The 20,593-nt window shown below is 37.1% G+C and overlaps 1 protein-coding gene across 2 annotated transcripts in view; it reads left to right on the plus strand.

The window, feature by feature from the left end:
* adgrb3 (adhesion G protein-coupled receptor B3) overlaps positions 1-20,593 on the plus strand; it is a 121,822-nt gene that overhangs the window by 35,519 nt on the left and 65,710 nt on the right. For both annotated transcript variants that reach the window (XM_085428366.1, XM_085428367.1), the window contains exon 3: positions 18,065-18,175. In XM_085428366.1, the coding sequence (XP_085284492.1) occupies positions 18,065-18,175 (111 nt within the window). The remainder of the gene's footprint in view (positions 1-18,064; positions 18,176-20,593) is intronic.

Below are 20,593 nucleotides of genomic sequence, written 5' to 3' on the forward strand. Positions count from 1 at the left end.
CATTTTACATCAGATTAAAACTTTGGGTGTAAGATTTGGATAATTATTTATTAAAAGCTAGACATTTTAAATGAGAATAAGAAAGAAAAGTATGTCTTTGTGCCCCCATTTTTCCTGTTAATGCCTTATTGGCCCCCCTGGCTAAACTTTGCTAGCTCCGCCCCTGCACAGTTACCAGCCGTCAGCTATGTAGAAAAGGATCCTGGTGTAGAAAGTAATATTAAATAAATTCTAACAACAGCTTATCAAGGTTAAACGTGCTGCTGTTGTTCAGCCGCTGGTTTCCTCTTTCTGGTGCAAAGTGGGCCAAAAACAAAGAAGAGAGACGGACTCACGACAGAAAAGCCAATCAGCTGATCGTTAAGCAGTTTCATGATTGAAGTAGCAGCAGGAAAGAGAGAGAGGGAGAGAGAAGAGGCAGTCGCACCATATATCGGTTGCTAAGCTTAATGCTGGAATGCTTTACAAACATTCAGAGATGAACTTACACACTTGCTTTACTTCTCTACAAATACATCACGTGAGCACACTGCTCCGACGTGCTACGGATATGAGCCGAGTTACGCCGTGTCACAAGTTTTGTAATGTGCTTTTTTGATATTTAATGGATCGGATTCCTTTTTTTATTTCTCTCCGATATCCGATCCAGTAATTTACGTCACTATCGGACCGATACCAATGCGTAATATCGGATCGGTCCATCTCTAAAAAAAATACATCAAATCAGTAAAAGCACCACCTGTTTCCTTTCTCCTAGAAACAGTTATGCACAGCTTTCTTCTTCTCACTGACAATCATTATTTATTATTCTGGCTGCATGTGTGGGGTCACTGTTATGACTGAGAATGAATTTGGCACCAATTAGGTGCCTCCCCAGTGGTATATCATGTCACCCAAAAATGTATGTCATAATTCATATTTGATTACTGTTTATACACATTTTAACCACTGAATGCAGCAGTAAAAACTACCAGCTTTATTTATAAGCTAATTTGTGGGTTAATGAATTCTTCCCCTAAGCAGCCCGTGAAGAAACTTGCTTTGTTTAATAAATGCACTAATAAAGTATATTTAATAATAACTTTAATAGGCACTGTAGGCTCCCATTACACTTATTTGTCATCAGGTTTACGACAATAAATTTAATGCCGGAGTTAAAGTTAAACAGTTTATTAAAACCACATTAGGCGGTATTTTTGCAGCTAAAGAAGTCAGCAATATTAGTTTAATAGAAAGCTGTGTGCTGCATCAGCATGAGTGGATATAAGGGTAAGTTGACCCTCAACAGATGTACTTTACAGATGCGATGGTGTAACTGCATTATAAAATAATAGCTGCACTGGGTTGAGTTTATGGAGGTCTATGGAGGCAACAGTATTATATCTGGGCGTTACCCAGATCTCACGCAAGAGGAGAAAATGAGAAAACGAAAAAGGAGAAGTGAGGGATTGAAGCTGTAGTCATGAAAGACTGTGTATCCTGCTCTTCTGAGATTCCCCTTGGAAGTTGCTTTGGCTGTGTGCATCTCATGGTTAAAACACGAAAAGTTAAAGCGGACGTCTCTAACGTGCGGTACAAATGTGGCTTTAACAAAGCAAAAGAGCCCTTTCAGCTAATTGTAAGTTGATCACGGGGGAGGTCACTCGATGCATGCTGCCAAGCCGTGGCTGACCGAGGCATTAAAAGAAGGAGAAACAGGAGCAGCTCATTTGTAATGAATTATTAAGAATGTCATATAATGAATCCTGTCTCCTGTCTCTGTGGGGTGCCTGGAGACACCGGAATTGCTGATTGCTCTAACTTCAAATGAATGTATTGCATTTTGCATTAACTTATAAATATAGTCATGGAGAAAGTGTCTGGGCTCATTAGTTTGAGCTATTTACATGTCACTATGTATTAGATGAAAAGCTACATATATTTTGCAACTTTACAAATAATTATGCTCAACACACAGAATGAAGCAGTATTAGCCGTTCTCCAAATACCAGTATTTGGTTTAAATATTTGTAGTTCTATCAGCAGTATACACAATGCCAAATCTGTAATCACAATAAAAGGTGTTTGCCACTATTTCTATGGGCAGAATTAACACACAAAAAAGAAAAGTAGTGTCATTAAAGTGACCTTGATTTATCAATAGTATTGCTGGGTTGCATCCCACTTATAATGCTCTATGCTTGCCTGATGCCCCTGAAGAATAGCTGTCTTTAATGTTCTTTGAGTATTAACGATGGACTCATGAGGAAATACATTTACTGTCCCTATTTATGTGCATACCAGCCATTATAGATTACTGGTACTGATGCTTTGGAACAGCTGATCTTGTCATTGAAAAAGAGCTATGCAAATGTGGACAGTGAAACCTGGAAGAAACCTCAACAAGTAATAAAAGTTTGCTTTGAAAGAAGAGAGACAAATCAATAATGTTATGCAAGCAGACCTTTGATTAATTTGAATTGGTCTGCGTTATGTAATTTACACAGTCTGGTATAACAGCATGGTATGGGTGAAGTGTTACCAAATGGTATCAAGTTATGTGTTCTCTTATGAGAGCAGAAATAGAAGCTCAACATATGTAATAGCATTCTGGGTATGTGCTATCAGAAGTAAAGCAAATGACTGTTATAGAACCAGCTATGGATATGTGCGTGAAACTGTCACTGATGCCCCTCGGCTACAATTCATATCTAAAAGGAGGTACATCTGTCAAAGACCAAATTAGGAAATATCTTGAATGATTATATATGTTGTGGTGGGTAGCTGGTTGGATGTGACTGGGACTCATGAGCTGGTCTTCAAATAAGGACCGGAGAACAGGAGCTGTGTGGGAGCTGTTGGAGTAGTTCTACCAAGCACTGGATAGAAAAGCCAATGAGAAAGACTACCAAGGCGTTTTATTTTAGGTTAGGCTAAAGTCCTTACTGTCTTGTTTTTGATTTGCATAAACAAGACACTTTGTGCAAACTACAGAAATACCAAACCGATTCCAAAAAAGTTGGGATACTGTGCAGGGTGAATCAGAATGCAATGATTTCCAAATCTCATAAACCCATAGTTTAATCACAATAATAATCACAATAACTGGAAAAAAAATATACCATTTTCAGGAAAATATAAGATCATTTTGAATCTGATGGCAGCAACACATCTTGAAAGGTAAGACATGTTTACAACTGTGCAGCATTTCCTCTTCTTGTATAAACATCTGGGAATTGAAGAGGCCAGTTGTTGGACTTTGCTGTGGAACGTTGTCCAATCCTTGTCTGATATAGGATTGTAGCTGCTCAGAAGCCCTGGGTCTTGTTGTATATTTTGTTTAATGATGTGTCAAATGTTGTAAAAGGTCGGAACTGCAGGCAAGCCAGTTCAGCACCCTGACTCTTCTACTAAAAGGCCATGCTGTAGTAATAAATTAGATGCAGTATGTAGTTTAGCATAATCTTGCTGAAATATGCCAGTTCTTTTTGGATTGAAGAACCTGGTACCTTACTGATGGTGCCTTTTCACATATGCAAGCTGCCAATTCCATAGGCAATAATGCATTCCCATACCATCAGAGATCCAGGCTTTTGAATTGAGTGCTCATAAAAAGCCAGGTGGTTCTTCTCATTTTTGGTCGACAGTGTCCATATTTTTCAAAATGAATTTGAAATTTCAATTTGTCTGGCCACAAAACAATTTCCCACTTTGACACAGTACATTTTAAATTAGGCTAACAGCAGCATTATATGGCTGATGCCTGATTGAGTTTTAAACTGCATCTGAAAATGGAACTGTGAATTGTGTTTATAGACAATCATTTGTCTGAAAGGGTTCCTCAGCCCATTCAATGATTTCCATGACAGACACCATGTCTGTTTTAAATGCAGTGAGCCTCAGCCAGCCTGAGGACCTGGACTCTGGTAACCCTGTGAAGCTGCTAATGTCGATTTTCAGCCTTGTCCTTTGCGCACAGAGATTTCTCCAGATTTTCAGAATTTTTTCAGATGACATTATGTATTGTAGACAATGAGATATTTTGTCTTCATAATATTATGTTTAAGAACATTATTCCAAATCATTCGAAAACATTTGTAGACTTGGTGAATCTCTCTTCCTCTGTATAATGCTCTTTTTTTAATTTCTAATTTTTTATATATACAGTCATGTTACTGATCTATTGCCAACTAATTGCATTAGTTGATAAAAGTCCCTCCAGCTGTTCCTTTGTAGTACCACTTAGTTTCCCAGCCTTTTGTTCCACAATGCGTAAACTTTTGAATGTGTTGCTGCCATCCATCCATCCATCCATTCGCTTCCGCTTATCCTTTCAGGGTCGCGGGGGGCGCTGCAGCCTATCCCAGCTGTCATAGGGCGAGAGGCGGGGTACACCCTGGACAGGTCGCCAGTCTGTCGCAGGGCCAACACACAGGGACAGACAACCATTCGCACTCACATTCATACCTAGTGACAATTTGTGTTGCTGCCATCAAATTCAAAATTAGCTCATATTCTATTTAAAATGATCGATTTTCTCATGTCTACTGTGAATAAAAAACTGGCGTATAAGATTTGTAAATTAAGTTTTTTTTACATTACTTAATTTTTATGTAGAATTCTCAAGGAGTGTTAAATGTTAACAAAATAATCACGATGTTTTGGTAAAAATGGTTACTTGAGATTAGTGCCAAATAATACCATCAGCAGATACTGCTTTAGCCATGAATATAAACATGGGCGCTAATAATTATAAGCTGTGAAAAGTATGCTAATCTTTGCCTGTTTATCCAACTAACAGAACAAATCCCTAGAATTCCTGACATCTGTGAAGCTGTAACAAATGAATGTGCCAAGATCCCAACTTGATTGATCAGGTAATAAAATAACGTTTAAGAGATAAAGATTTATTTTCTTGATAATGACCCGGTAATGCCATAATTCTAGGGATCCTGCCATTTCATGGTAAATATGCATAAAGTGTTCATAAAAAAGTAATCTAAGAGCTGTTTTATTTCATTCATTATAATTATTTACTCGTATCTTAATCAAATTTTCTGCCCAGTGGTTGGAAACTGGTTCTTGAGAGCCAGGAAAGTGAAAAGACATAAAATGGCCTCAAGCGTGTGTGACTGGATGATAAAAGAAGAAAACTGGAAAAAAAAAAAGAATAGTAGTTGTAGTTGACGAATGCTTGATGACAAGCTTGCCTAAATCTATAGCATATCCCCACAGAATGATGACAAGCAGAGTGAAACCTATGTAAATTTAAGTCATAAAATAGCATTCTTTACATCTACAGATCAGATTTTTATTCACTCGTTTATATGTTTAGGTACTTTATTAATACACAAACATGCTACCGATGAACACGCTACAAGAAATTCTCCATTTTAACATTTCAAGTCATTTTCTTTCTTTTTTTTTTTTAAAAGTAAAGTAGTAGAATAAGTAATGTCAAATTATTAGTTTTGTATCTAAGCTGCTGTAAAGTTAGAATTCAGAGTTCCTATTTATACACACAGCAAAGAGTTAAACTGTATGAAGTTCTATACTAATGCAGTAGGGAAATTTGTTTATTTTGGGGAATATGATGAGAATTATTAAACACAACAGAAAAAAATATATATATAAAATTATATATAGAAATGCTTGCTTGATTATGGGGAACTGTAGCAATAATGAATATTATAAAGATAATCAGTTAAACCACAATTGAAGAACGTAAAGTTACTTAATAAAAAGTAAATTTAAGTAACTAAAGGCAATATTTAAAAGGGAATTTAATTTAAATGAATATAACTTAGAGAATGAAACACAGGCACCATCTTTAGAGAACACTCACTGCTAATGCTACAACAAACAAAGACACAACAATAACACAACAACATAGACACTATTGACACATACACAAAATAAACAAAATAGTGGATAAATGAATGACTGTAAAAGCAGAACTTAGAGAGAAAATACGCAACTTTTGAGTAAATGTTGAGAAGCAGTAATTGTTCCCTCGAAACACCTGATAAATTGAGTGGTGTTTAAAATTGTGTCTCCAAAAAGAAATGAGGTAATAGTAAGTTCAGTATTTTACTGAGTACAGATTGTTCATACCATTGGGATTAGTATATCTTTAAGAAATACGAGGAAAATACTACATAAGAAAGATTATTAACCATTAAATTTTGTCAGACAAGAAAACATATTTCTTACTAGGAATGTTCATGGGGACTAATTTGGTAGTCATTTAAATAACAGAAAATCTAGTTTAGACTAGATTAGACTAGACTAGGGTTAAACTAGTCTAAAAGACAGAAAAAGATTTAAAACTGATCTCAATTTAAATCAACAAATTTAACCTGTATTGTGTTGATATATTAGGAGCTATATGGAACTGTATAACATTGCAAACACAAACAACGTCTGATTAGTTTAGAGAGTCTTGTTAAACTAAAGCTAAAGCTTTGGAAGATTTAGCTGTTACCTGGAAGGGAGGTCTGTGCTGACAGATTTAAAATGAGGTGAAAAGGTGCTTTCATGCATTATGATCCATATGCTTATCCATGTGTTGGGAACAGAAAATCTATATGACTCTTGTGAGTCATGTAGAGTGTATTAATACATTTCTGCATCTCTAAAACATAAATGAACAGAAATGTTATACAGTCTACTTTTATTCCATTCTTTGCATCTTAAATGCATCCTTCTATGTAACCATGTCTTTCTATATATTTAGCATATATTTAAAAAACAGTCTGTGCATATAATTTCATATAATTTACATCTAATACATCTTGGTTTAATCCTGCTGTCCTATGCCTGCATAGTTTTCTGCTGTAGTACATGGTACAGTATGCCCTCTGATTACCCTTTTTTTTTTACATCATTTTATGTCCAGGGAGATTCAATTACTGGCTGAATATTGTTGATTTATGTGACCATTCAGCACTGCCTGGATTTAAAATCAGGAGGAAATGCAGAAAATATGCATTCATCAGTGACACTAAATACCATAATGAGGTGAAAGGATAGTCAGGAATAAAATGGTTCCCTCAATGTTGCGCACTATCCTTTTCTAACTATCTAACTCTGTGTTTTGGGGGAAAATGTAGTTATTGATGCCCTTGAACTTCTGCTTAGTTTAATAAATTCTAATTAGATTAGAACCAGGGAGTGCATGAAAAGGCAGCGTCTTTTTCTTTGTTGATTAGGGTGGAAAAAAATATATGCATATGGCTACATTTTGTGCACTGAGAAGTTCATTAAAACTGCTTTCACAGAAGAGTAAGAGAAGCGAAAGAAAATGTTTTTGTCATTCAGGCTCACATAGACATCCAATTTTGTTTGTTGTGTGAGAAACACAAAATGGACAAGCGGTTGCCTTCGAGGGAAGCGGATTTCTTTTTAGTGTGACAGCAGTGAATAAGTATTTTATCGATTATAAGTATTGATTAGCTAATGCATGTACTGCCACATTTATCATGAGAATCTGTCAGAATATGAATCAAATTAAATGTAAACATTTGGAGGTAAAAAAAAAAATCCCAACAAAGTGGGAGATGTTATATGAACACTGACTGGGATGAATTATTTCCTGTAAATTAACTGCTCCTGGTACCATCAGTGAGTTGACAAAGGGATATGCTTTAAATCACCTTCAATTTTTAAGGCTTACTGCACTTTTAACCAGAGGCAGAAGACCTTAGAGCTTTGACTGCATATCAGACAGGTACATCGACAATAATGTGAACTGGCTGACAATAGGTCAGACAGGCTATTCAGCCAAAGCTATTGGGCGGCTTGGGTGTCATGAGCCTTTAAAACTCCACGTTCCTCTGCAGTGAGTGTGTCACCAGCTCCCTATTTCAGTGCTCTGCAGTGCACAGCTGAATGGACAGCAGCCATTGTGTGCCCAGATAATGCACTTCAATCATCCTTAATGTCATCATAGCCAAAAAGGCCCAGAAGCTCAGTTGAAGAGGCTTTATTTCCCTTCATATCCAAGACCAAAAAACAGGGGCTTTAATAACAAGATTAAGGACTGTGATTGTTTAGCGCTAATTATGCTGACCAGCTGTAGAAAAACCATGTTGTGTGTATAAAAAGGGAAATGTGCAAAAGTGTGACTGTTGCAGATGCAACGTTGCTTGAAGCCTCCAGGTGAAAGGCAGTTAAGCAGTCACGTTAAGGAAAAGCTGATGTAACATAATTTGTTGTGTTCAACATTCTTTTTACATAACACTTAATATTCTGGACATGGCAAGCTGCAGGGAAAGCTCGTGGTGTGGTAATCAATTCCATACAATGGCCAACGGTAAGATGTTGAATGGCTAATTGGCCACAGTAATGGTGCATGTCTATGTGGTGGTGGACGATGGAGACGTGCACATTAAAAAACAATTAATTTCCAATACTAATGTCACTCTTGGCTGCCTCTGCTGCTGCATATAACAAGAAGATGTCACTGAGAAGTCATTTCGTACTCCATCTAGGATTTGATCCAAGGAAGACAAAGTTAGAAGGTCTTTTTGGTGGGCCAAGGTACATTTTGTGTTTACTTTTATCGAGGTTACGTGAGAGTTTAGGCTTCTCTTTAGGTTAATGAGTTTATTTAGCACTTCTCTTTCTTTCTTTGTAAGAAATTAATGTCATGGTCTGGTCATGGACGGATTACATTTTCTGCTTCTAGCCACTGAACCAAATTTCTTTTACTCGTGTTTACACTAAACTATTTCAAGCTTCAAGCTTCAACTTTGTACTTTGCCAGCTCCACACGGCAACAAGACATCATGTTAAAATTTTGTGTAATTTTACCATCCATTCATCGAGACATGTCTGTGTTCAGCCATCACTGATGAATACTGCTTTTGGTTGTGAGGTGGGTTTTTTGTTTTTGGAAAATGTTTGCATAGAGTTTTAATTCATGTCGGTTATTAGCACTCACTGCAATTATATTAAACTCCAAAATAATCACAAAAAGACAGTAACCTAATTTCCCCTTCAATCCACATGTAAGAGAAAAGCCTGATAATGCAGATATTGTTCTGAAAGCTGTGGGAGACTACACAAACATCTTTGTTGGTGTCACATTTGTTGACAAGGTAAACAAAGCACCTTTTTTTCTACTGATGAAAAAAATGCAGATTTTATCTAGAGTAGTGTGTGTGTGTGTGTGTGTGTGTGTGTGTGTGTGTGTGTGTGTGTGTGTGTGTGTGTGTGTGTGTGTGTGTGTGTGTGTGTGTGTGTGTGTGTTATCTCCTATTAGCACTGGCAATACAACTGTTTGTACATAGACACACTGTGCTGTTAAGGAGAAAGTCCAGAGAAGGAGAGATTTGCAAATGAACGGGAATTATCTTTCATTTGTTTACTGCCTGGTCTCTTATCATTTTGTATGAGGTTTATTTCAGAAGCTTCTAGTGGACAATAACCCGGAACCTTCTTCAGGACCCCTCTGAAAACATCAGAAATTAATTATCCTGATTTTCTTTTCTAATGTACTCTTCCTTTTCCAATTTCCCTCAAGTGTTTTGGCCTATTGAAATGACAATTATCTCTTAAAAAAACCCAGTCTAATTTCAGCAGCACTATTCAAAATAATTTAAAATCAAGCTAGCACTTATTTACTCTATTAGTTTAGTATTTAGCTTCTCTTTGATCTTTTCTTTGATATGCAATCACAGGTTTCTGGATGCTGGCATTAAACCTGAAATATTTACCCAGCATGATTTAATCATTGTTGTTAAGACTTTTCATGGTTTTTGTGACAGAAAGTAGCAAATGTTACTTATTTAACTTTGCTTTTCTGTTACAAAAAAACTTACAGAGAAAGGCAAGAAAAGACTTTACAGAAGCTAAAATAGGCCAAATTAAAACGTAGCACACAGTAACTTTGTGTTTGTGAATATTATGGCTTTCCAGAGATCATCAAGTGGTTAAATCCCCTGACTCTTGAACTAAATGCTCCTCTTGTCCTGGGACTGAATCCCTACAGAGCTTCCTCTCCTATGTTTCCAATTCTCTGGCTCCCTAAACACTTTATTACAGCCTAAACAGAGAATACAGAAGCACTGCCATCCTTATTTTAAAAAGAAAACTGTACGGAGATGGTAGGAGTTCACCCTTTTCATTTCTCATAAGAAAGGAGAGATTTGCTTAATTTGTGATTGTTAGTAATAAAGAATTCTGACAAAGAGTTTGTTTTATGTAGTTTGAGGGGTGTTATTTATCCATCTATTTAGAATAAATTCTTATTAATTGCCCATTTTAGTTTAACAAAAGCACAAACATTGCTGTATTTTGTACTAAAATATAGCAGGAGTGTCATATGAACTATAATAAAGCTGGAGCTGTTGGTTATATGGTCTTATTTGAAGAGCTGAATATGAAGAGCTACATTATAATGTCTCCATGCAACCTGTCGGGACAAACAAAAAGTGAAAAATAAAATTCCTACTAAATGAATGAAGCCTAAATTTTGTATGTGCTTCATAATAAAATATTGCAGTCAGGTACAGGCACGCTTTGTTTCAAATCTTGTAATAACTGAGATTGTCTCATGTTTCCCGACTTGGCATCAGAATCCATTAAATGAAAATCCAACTGCGCTGTTGTTATGCCCTGACTTGTCTGAGGACATTTCCGCATCGCTTCTACATCCCTTGTAATTATTTTGGAGAGCGTATTTGGTTTAACATGAGCTTAGCCAATGAGCCAAGACAGGGCATGTTGCAGGCATCTTCCTCATGACTAACTTGCATATGACACAATGTTCCCTGTGCTGATAGATGCAGGGTGGCAGTCTGAAGCAGTGGGTTTTACCACTGCAAAAGGATCCGACGTGATTGGTGCTGTGGAAAAGCTGACAGCATGAATTATGAAAGTCTCATTAGGGCTTGTTGGAAATGATTTATCTTGCTACGAAATATGGTCATCCGACCACATTTGCTTCCATGGTTACAGAGTTCATATTGTGTTTTGCTCATTTAATTTCTTAGGTGTATCATTTTCTGTTTATTAGTGAGGAATTTCCATGAACGGCGAACCATGACTCTATTAAATCGAAGGTCACTACTTGGTATGCCAAGCAAAATGGCTCAGAAAAGGACAAGGTAGGCTCTTTGAAAATTGGCTGCAGTCACAAAGGTGCTAAAAAATGTGTCGTGTTTCTCACTTGACAGATGCATTGCTTGGCATGGTGGCGTTGAGCTTGGCAGTGTGCGTGACTGCCAGGTCATCTACTGTGGTTGTACGTTTCTAAACCGATGCCAGGAGTTGCTGCCATAGTTTTTCAATGTCCCTTAGGTGGTGAATTGTAGTAAAGCATATCTCGGTGAATAATTTTGTAAAATTTACAGCAGCATATTAAGATCATACCCTGCTGCCAGAATAAATACATAAATACATCTCTTGTTTTGAGGTGACTGGCCAAAACAAGAGAATATTTCATGAAATGCTTGAGACTGGTGTCCCAGATTTGAAAGCCATCAGTATTTCTATACAATTCATATAACCTGACTTCCCTTTCTGAAATGGTTTCATTAGTAATCAGCTTCCATCCTTGTTTCTGTCAGTGCACAGTAGTCCTTTCAGTTGTGTCCCTGCAGCAGCCCCACTTTTAGTCATGGCTAGTTCAACAGTGTGGCTTTTTGAAAAGGCTGGTGATTTTGCAAGTTATAAGCTGCAATCTTGGCATTGCTTTCACTTTAAAATGCTCCATAGGCGGATCTATTTTCTGATAGCACCATGCAGCTAAACTGAAAGCACGACATATGCAGTTACCCACACTGTCAAGCACTGGTGCATCTTTGCAAAAAAGATAACTTTAAAATGCATGTCTATATTTTATCTTGTTTCATTTCCCCCCTCTTAACCAACGTGCAGTCTACTTGCCAGAGGTTGATTTGCAAGCATTAGTTAACAACCACAATAATGCAGACGGTGCTTTTTGCCTCATTCTTTTAATATAACTCAGCATTTGGACTGTGGAGTCAGCATATAAACTGTGTGGCTTTTGACGGTATACATGTTTGGATCAGTTGAAATAATATAAAAACAGAATGCTGATGCCCATTCCCTGAAGTGTATGGAAAAAGAGGAGGAATGATCTGCTCACGGCACCCAGCAACAGGGCTTCTTGATGCAGTGCTTTGATAACGTCAGAGCTCCATCTAGGTTGCTTTGTGAGGTACTGCTCAATAACCTTGTGATTTAACATTGTGCTGTAAATTATCAATGCAATTTCCACTCATTTGCCTACACATCAGTGATGCAAAATATATCCTCGCTGCTAAGAACAGCCTGCATTCTGAGTGCTTGTCTCACCACACTTGCTCCATTTTTAGGCGACTTCACATGACTTTTCAATGAGGTGCAGTGGCAGTTGCACAGAATTCTAATTTGGCTTCAATCTAAGTCATTAGGAGAGTCAACAGGAAGCAAACAGATGGCAGAAGGAATATGATGGATAATTGTGTGTCTCAGAGGACAATTCGTAATTTATATCTGATTCCGTGCAACCCCCTCATTTTCTTAATGAAGGACTAATTGAGTTTTTTACATTGGCTCAAGCATATGGTCCCACCAATAGTGAAGGGTTTCTATAATGGTGGTAAGGAGATATCTTGAGGACAACGGAATCAATTTTAAAGACTGTTTCCGGATGGCCTAACATGAGTCAGTTTGGACATGGGAGTCTATTCATGAGCTAAAATATGATGCATCTTCATTACATCATAATCATTGTTATGAGTCATCATCAGTTATCATCACATGTGTTTACTTTTGGACCCTAAAAAGTAGTCTTCCACTGATACTCAGAGAACAAAATGTACTGTCCTGTTTGAGTAAAAATAAAACTTGGTAGTCGAATCTGTACTCTGAATAAATGTATATTTGATGTTTTTATATCATGTTTTTCTTATGTGCTCCACTGTTACACATTATGACTGACTTCCTTGGACTTTTTTGTTGTTTTGTTTGTTTATTAGAACGTTTCTTTCTTTCTTTACTGCAGTATACTCATTGTTAATTAAAGTTATGTTCCTTTTTTGTACAGAACAATCCATAATCCATCAGAAAAGCCTGTGATCATTTTTCTGCATTGATGTTTATGTTTGAATAACAAAGCAGCGAACGGGGCCTTTAGCACAAATAAGACTTTGTTCAGCTATTAATTACAACACAGCTTTTTTTTTAAGCACATTTTCATTCTTACCCTTTTTAAAGACAAACGTCTAGGTTTTTAGGATCTTTAAATATATTTCCATTGTAATTCATGACTTGAACATAAGTCCTAAATATCTAAAAAGGTACCTACTACCCAGAAATATGACTACATTTGACCAAAATTTGTCAGCCTCAGTAGCATAGCTGTTGAGTAATGGATCAAAGTCAAGCCTGAGCTTGAGGGGTATTTCTCTTCCTAGTCTGTATGGACCGTTGTCTCTATTTTTTGAGAAATTACACTTTTCAAAGTGCAGCTGTAATGAAGTGCTTCTCATTAAAAGCTGCGTTTGTGACAGTCAGTCAGTCAGGCAGGAATGCATGGAGGGCAGTAAGTGAGGTACCCCTGATAGAAGCTACTCATAGCAACTTTGGAGTAAAGGCTCATTTCATGCAAGGTTAGACACATCCGTCATTGGACATGGGTCTGGCTTTTACTACCTTTCAATGAAATTACACATGGAATGTGTCCACATATTGAAGATGGACCTGGAAACGGAATGTCTACCACTGGACTCTGTGGCTGCCGTGATCACTTTCAGTGTTAAAAATCCACCGTAGGCAGCGAATCAAAGTCGAATGTTGACAAAGGTCATGGATCCAGGGAACTTGTGCTCTCTTTGATAGTGTGCAAAGTCTTTGTTTGTAATGTGTTTTTGATGCAGTCAGTAGTCACACATTAATTAAATCAAGCATGAATATCTTTGTAAATATGCCCACTAATTAAGCTTTAAGCCCCAAAAATCAGGCTCACATGAATAGTTTGCTCTGGGTTTAAAATATAAAAACACCAGGCTATTCTTCTGGTGTAAGCATCATATGTAATAATCTGCAGAGGTTACAGTCCTGTGGTGACAAGGTCGGTGCTTCCATGTCCATAATCTGAGCAGACATTTTGTAACATTTTGACCAAATACATATTTCTCATTATTGTTTTGGCTGCTCCACGGTTGTCGTGGCTGGTTCTGCATGCAGCATTGGCTTTTCTAACAGATGTACCTCTGGAAATCTAACTGGAACAAAGGCGCTATTTTTCTTTCCATTCCAGAGTGGCCACACATATCTCGCAGTAAGATCAACTTGAGACTAGCCACTCAATCATTTCAGCTCCTTAAAGTTGAGAGGAAGGTACTTTTGCTCAAAAAAGCCTAATCTGATTCTCAACCTCTTTATTACTCACCTGATTTGTTGATAATCCCAGACGGGCAAGCAAAATGGCTGCCATTACAAAACTGATGGCACAGCATGGTAATAGAATTTGCTTGCACCTTTTTAAAGGATCCATTTTATTTTTATTTTTTTTGCACTTACTGAAAATAATTGCAGTTTTGATGCTGCATTACTGAATGGAATGCTAATTCTGCTTCTTCAGTTAGCAAATTAGGAGCTTTTAAAAATGTAAAACGCAAGAAGAGTGTGTGCATTAATTTGTCTGAGGTTTTGTGTATGGATTTGGTAAGAACTGTTGATAGATAGATAGCATTCCTTCAGTTATCAGTACTTTTATGCATTAACTATAAACCAAACATATTAAAAAAAGTAGTTAAGGTGTACATTTGCCATGGCCCTGGCCCCATGTTAAAATGTTGTAGACAGAAAAAAGCAAAATGTGGTTATCACTGATTTATTCACCAAGGACTTTGAAGCAAATAGACCTCCTTTAAGCCAAAGGAATTCCTCCACAAAAAATGTTGCCTATTTCTGGAAAGCAATCCCAGTATTTCTCATTCTGAAATTAGGCTAATAGGCACCAAAGTAGTTGTATTGCGTTTCTTGTCCAAAAATTGCATGCTTTGCCAGTGAAGCATTACATCGAGGTTATGTGCAAGAAAAACTAAGTGAACGAATCAGTCACTGCAGGGTAGCAAAGAAAGGTAACAGTGATGGATTTCTCTAAATGGCATTGTCTTTCCTTTGTTGCGGAAGCATGATGGATATCAACAATAAGTATGCTCTTTAGTCCTGACTGAGAGAGAGACATCTCATAAATCTTAAACTTAATTTTCTTTCAAGCACACATTTTAAAAGTTCTAAATACTGGACCAAACTTCAAAATAATTCTGTCTGAAATGGAAGAAATGTTTTCAAGTAATGACATGCTAAATACATCAACTGCGCTCTCTGCCTTGTAACACAGTGAAGACACATTGTTTTGGGGTGTCTTTGACAAATGACAACAGCCTATCCCTCCAGTTATTAAAAATCTGGTTTCTCTCTCATATTCATCCTTACATGGCTACAGGCTTGAATACAATCCCAAGTAGTTCAATTATACCTTATTTCCCTGTACTTTTCTGGTGTCGTGTTTTGACATCTTGCTTCTTTTTTTTTTAATATAAATTCGACCTCAGGCTGTCTAAACACAACATTAGGATTAACATCTTGGCTTTGTGGCATCAAAAGAGGCTCCAATCTCACGGACTTAAAACTGAGATGTCTTCTGCGCTAAATCAGCCAGCGCTAATTTGTGTACCAACAGGTTGAGCCTTTTTAATAGCTGCCTGTCCAGACTGATTTAGAAATAATCACTCAAATATCAGCCACAAAATGATGAATCTGTGACTTCGAAGAAAGACTTGTATTTAAAAATGTGTTAAAAATGTGTGTGTGTGTGTGTGTGTGTACTTGCGCTGTAATAATTGCCATCCAAATATCTTACTGACACCACTCTTAATGACATGCTGCAGTGCCTTTGTTGCACTGTTGATCATCAGCTGCTGATTAGGTGTGACTGGCTGCAAGGCTAATATCACCGCTGAGCTGATCAATGTTTCGCAAAGGCACATAATCAACACCATGAAAAAGTATGATAATCATCGATGATTCATGAAGCCAGCGATGTTGATTGGTATCTAAAAATGACAATACAGATTGTCACAGCCCCTGACACCATATGTCTTTTTTGATACCTGAACTGACACCAAGGTCATTATGCTTTGCACCTTTTTGTTTTTTAATCATTGCTTGCACTGAATGCTACTGTTGGAAATGGATATTCATTCAAAAAGACGCATCACTTTAAGGGCACCCAGCTAGCCCCACTGAGCCAAGCGGCAAGCGAGTTTTACTGTATGCCGTCGTGTAGATTTTAGTGTTTTCTTCCATTTGTATGAAATAATTAAAAAGCAGCGCACGCTGTTATTTTTAAAAAATTTCCCACAAAGAAGCAGGCATTCAGACTGACTAAATCAGACAGGCCTTTTATTCTGCCAAATGAGGAATTAGTTTATGATTCAAGACACCACAGGGTAGAGCATGAAACACTGTAAAGCAATAACATGTCAGAGTATCTGCAGCAGTTAGCCTTACACGGCTGAACGTTAGATGAACTGCCTGCTGTTTGTCCAATCATCAGTGTACCTGCTCATTCTTTGTACGACAAAGAGTTCACATTGTGCTTTCTACCTAATTTCAGCAAAACAGATGTGGACATGATCAAATCAGACTGAAAGACCTTTGAACAAGCTTCTAAAGCGTGTTACTTTGTGCAGTCACGGTCCTGAAGATCCCAATCAGCATCAAACGGCTGCGATGTTTGTTTCTACCTGGCGGCTTTCCCTCCTTTCATTGTACCCTCTTAATATTCGAATTTTTTATGCGAGCACAAACACAGTGTCCTTGATGCTATACTGGGTAGTGATGTTGTTTGAATCTAGCTGCCCTGATTTCTTTATGTATTTTTCTTAATCCAATCACGGAACATGTTTGTTGATGTGATTTGGTTAATGCCAACAGTCTGATGCGCGGATTAGACAACTGTCTTTTCTGTACTCAAGTGATTTACCGTATAATTAGTCATAACATTTCTAACTTTCTGTGTAACGTGATCAGATCAGATGACAGATTTCTCCCTCTGTGGCTCACTTTGAGGGAGGTCAGTCTTTCGAGGCTTTCGGCTTGGTGCTGGGATTTAGCAAAACGAGGCTACAAACTCTATTAGGAGAGATCATTTAAGCACTCCTATCAATGGCTGATGCATTGTATTGTCTAATGTACTAACATAAGTTATGTGTAAATCTGTTGTTAATGCATCACCTGCATTGCCTATTTGCGAATGATAAAATCACCTCATTAGGCTCACACTGCCATAAGTAATGCTAGATTTTAATTAAAAACAAGAGTTCAAAAACAATTTGCATGAGCTATTTACAGTATGATACATCTGCTTAAAAGAGCTGATGCAAATTCCTTTCTAATTGCAATATTTCTAGCATCACTTTTCTCGGTGTCGCTTGAAAACACTGTACTCATTGTCTCTTTGTTCCTTTATGGGAAGCAAAGAGGGCATGCATTGTAATGAATACAGCTCAGAATACATTTGTCTAAGCCTCTCAGTCTCCTGGACTTGCCCATCCAAAAATAAATCACACAAAGATGACAAAGTGTTGAGGAAACCGTGGATCAATAGCATGTTATGTCCATGACCCCCCCTCCTCTGTGGCTTTCTGATGGCTTACACATTTTTACTTTCATTTATTTTTCTTTTCTTTTTTGGGTGTGCAGGCGGGTGGGAGGGCGGGCGGGAGGGAGGGAGCTGGTCTAATGAAGTGTTAGTCTTTAAAAACAAACAAACAAACAACAACAAGAAAAAAAACAATGTGAGTTTATCTGCATGTTTGCTATGTGTCTACGCTGTGCTTTCAAGCTCAATTAATACTTCCAACTCACCCGTATAAATTCGTTGCATTGTTCTATGCCATAGAGAAAAGGACAAATTAAATACAACCTTGTGTGGTCTTTGTTTCTAGCCATGTACTGCAGTTGCTTCAAACATCCTGAAAACAGTATGTAATAAGCTTTTTGTTCTCAGAACATCATGTTTAAGCCTAGCTTTCATATGAACCTCTATTCTGTCCCATAGAATATGGAATGATCGGAGAGCATACAGTAAAAAGTCAGCGGCCAAGATCAGTTCATGACACAAAGGCCCTGCAGGAGCAAGCTGAATCTGCTAAATTTATGGCACAAACTGGTAATACAATAGTTATGTTTCTTGACTTTATTTTGTTAACTAAACTTAATTTCATCATGCATGCTCTCTCTTGTACTGCACCTTTTAAGTGGAAATGTTTTGCATTATTATTTTTCCTACTCATTCTCTATTGCTACATATGGACGAGGAAGAAAATTTCCCATTTCTCTAGGAGTATTTACTTTGAATATAGGACATAATTGGGTTTTGTGGGTCTGTTTGTTTTATTGTCACATAGTGAGTTGGCGAGTGGATTACTCATACAGTATATTCGGGGAACATTAATTAAACAGCAGTTTAAAACTACGGCCCAGATGTAGTTAATTATTTCCTCCAAGGCGTGATAAATTAAATGTCATTCGATGAAAAAACCCACCCTTTCGGCCAAATATGAAACACATACTTGGCAAAAGTTGAACTGATAGATGTTGCCCTTAGAGATAAAATGAACCTGTGTGGTTTCAGCAAGTGTAGCGAATTCAAAACTTAAATGATCTAAATTCATTATGGCTTTTACGATCCACCAGTTTTGGCATTTTTTTTTAAAAATAAAATCAGAAAGTAGTAAAACAAGTTAGGTACAAATCCAAGCAAAATCTTTATTTTGCTTTCATTATTTTTTAAGTATCTTTTGCTTTAATATAGCTAGACAACATTTGTTTTTAGTGGGTGGGTTTAGTTGTAGCTAATATTAAGTTTTTGGTTTTTTTATTTTAAGTTTTGGGAAATGTTTTATTTTTTTCATGTGTTGTTTCGTTTAAATTGCTGTCATTGTTTAAAAACTCCTTTCCTTTCATTGTCATTTTAATTTATGACGCACTGTACATGCATTCGCACCACTACTAACATATACTCATTAACATCTCTTCATTTTCCCCACGCTGTAGGTACGTTGTTTCCCTGTCGAGTTGCATCCGCTGTGCTTTTCTGTTTTCTCATTCTCACACAATTTACTCTCCCTGTACTGCCTCATTTAACAAATTGATCCACCTCTCAGTCTATTTTATGATCTACAAAATTAAGGGCAGGGTTAAGACCCCTATTTGGCTGAATCTATGTGTCCTTGTTACAACATGCTGTGAAACTACTTTAAATTCTGATATGATTTGATGACTTTCAATGACATAAATGTATTCAGAGCTGAAATTGAAAATATTTCGCTTTGTATTGAATTATCCCTCCAATGCATAAAGCCTCAAAGAAAATGAATTCTTCACCTGGATTTTAACATAATCGTAGAGCAATTATTCGGTGACTACACTCATGTGGGAATTTTATTGTCCACTCACTTGTCACCAAATTATTTATTCTTTTTCTTTCATTCTGGCTATCGTGGCTTTGGAAATCACCCCACTGCCTCATCATACTATGCAGCTTTATTTAGCATCTCGTGGTTTTTTTGGGGTACCTTTTGTACCATTAAAATTGAAAGGCTCAATGCGGTTTCTTCCTTTTTATCCTTTAAGTTAACTCAGACATCTCCAAGTTAATGTAACAGCTATGGTCCTTTACCTCGCTAATCTGCTATACTTTCTGCTACGTATGATGATTTAATGATGATAGAACGCGGAGTTAAGCAACTGCAAATTCTCCCTATAGATTTAAAGGCCTAGCCCATAAAGACAGACTCACATTCACATCCTGTGGCTTAAATACCACAGATTACACGTCCTTCTGGGCATCCACAATTTAAATTTAAGTGTACGGAAAACCTTCTGCTTTGAGCCACTCATGAAAATGGCTGTGATCTGCTGAATAAAATCAGCTAACTTTCTCATTTTCCTCCATCCCTGCGAGTTAACAACTTCAGCTAGATTAAAAAAGATTTTTTTTTTGAAGCCATTGTCTAAAACACAGAATTTGCTCCAATGTTGTCAAGGAAACTAGATAGTTTGCTGCAGTGCAAGGAAATCCACATTTAAGACCCCTTTCTGAACTAACACCCATTAAATTCCATTTTTATTTTCTCAGATGTTGTCTTTTCTTGCATGCCACCATGAAATTTTGTTTTTGCTTATAGCGAATTTACTTTTTTAAAACATAATATTGAGTTCCACTGAAATGCATGACCTTTTTTTTTTTCAATGAATTGAAAGCGATAGATGTAACCCTAGTGTCTACTGTTCATTTTTTCCAACCATAGCTGTACCTTTTCTGTGATCTTTGCATGAATTTGGTGTAAAAAGGCAGATTAATATACAAATTACTCCTACACTGGAGAGCCATTTGTTAATGCTACTACTCCCAGTGATTGCAGCCACAAAAACACTTTTATGCTGCCTGCAAATGGAATCACGAGTCAAAAGAATTAAGCTGCCAATTCAGTATTCATCAAAGATCACATAAAGGTAGAATAGACTGTATGCTAAATTTCTTCTTTAGGACCTGACCTCACCCCACCCCGACGTTACTCATGTT

Source organism: Rhamphochromis longiceps, linkage group LG13, assembly GCF_057381845.1.
Source record: "Rhamphochromis longiceps isolate RC_006_pf linkage group LG13, R_longiceps_female_GT1.1, whole genome shotgun sequence".
NCBI lineage: Eukaryota > Metazoa > Chordata > Actinopteri > Cichliformes > Cichlidae > Rhamphochromis > Rhamphochromis longiceps.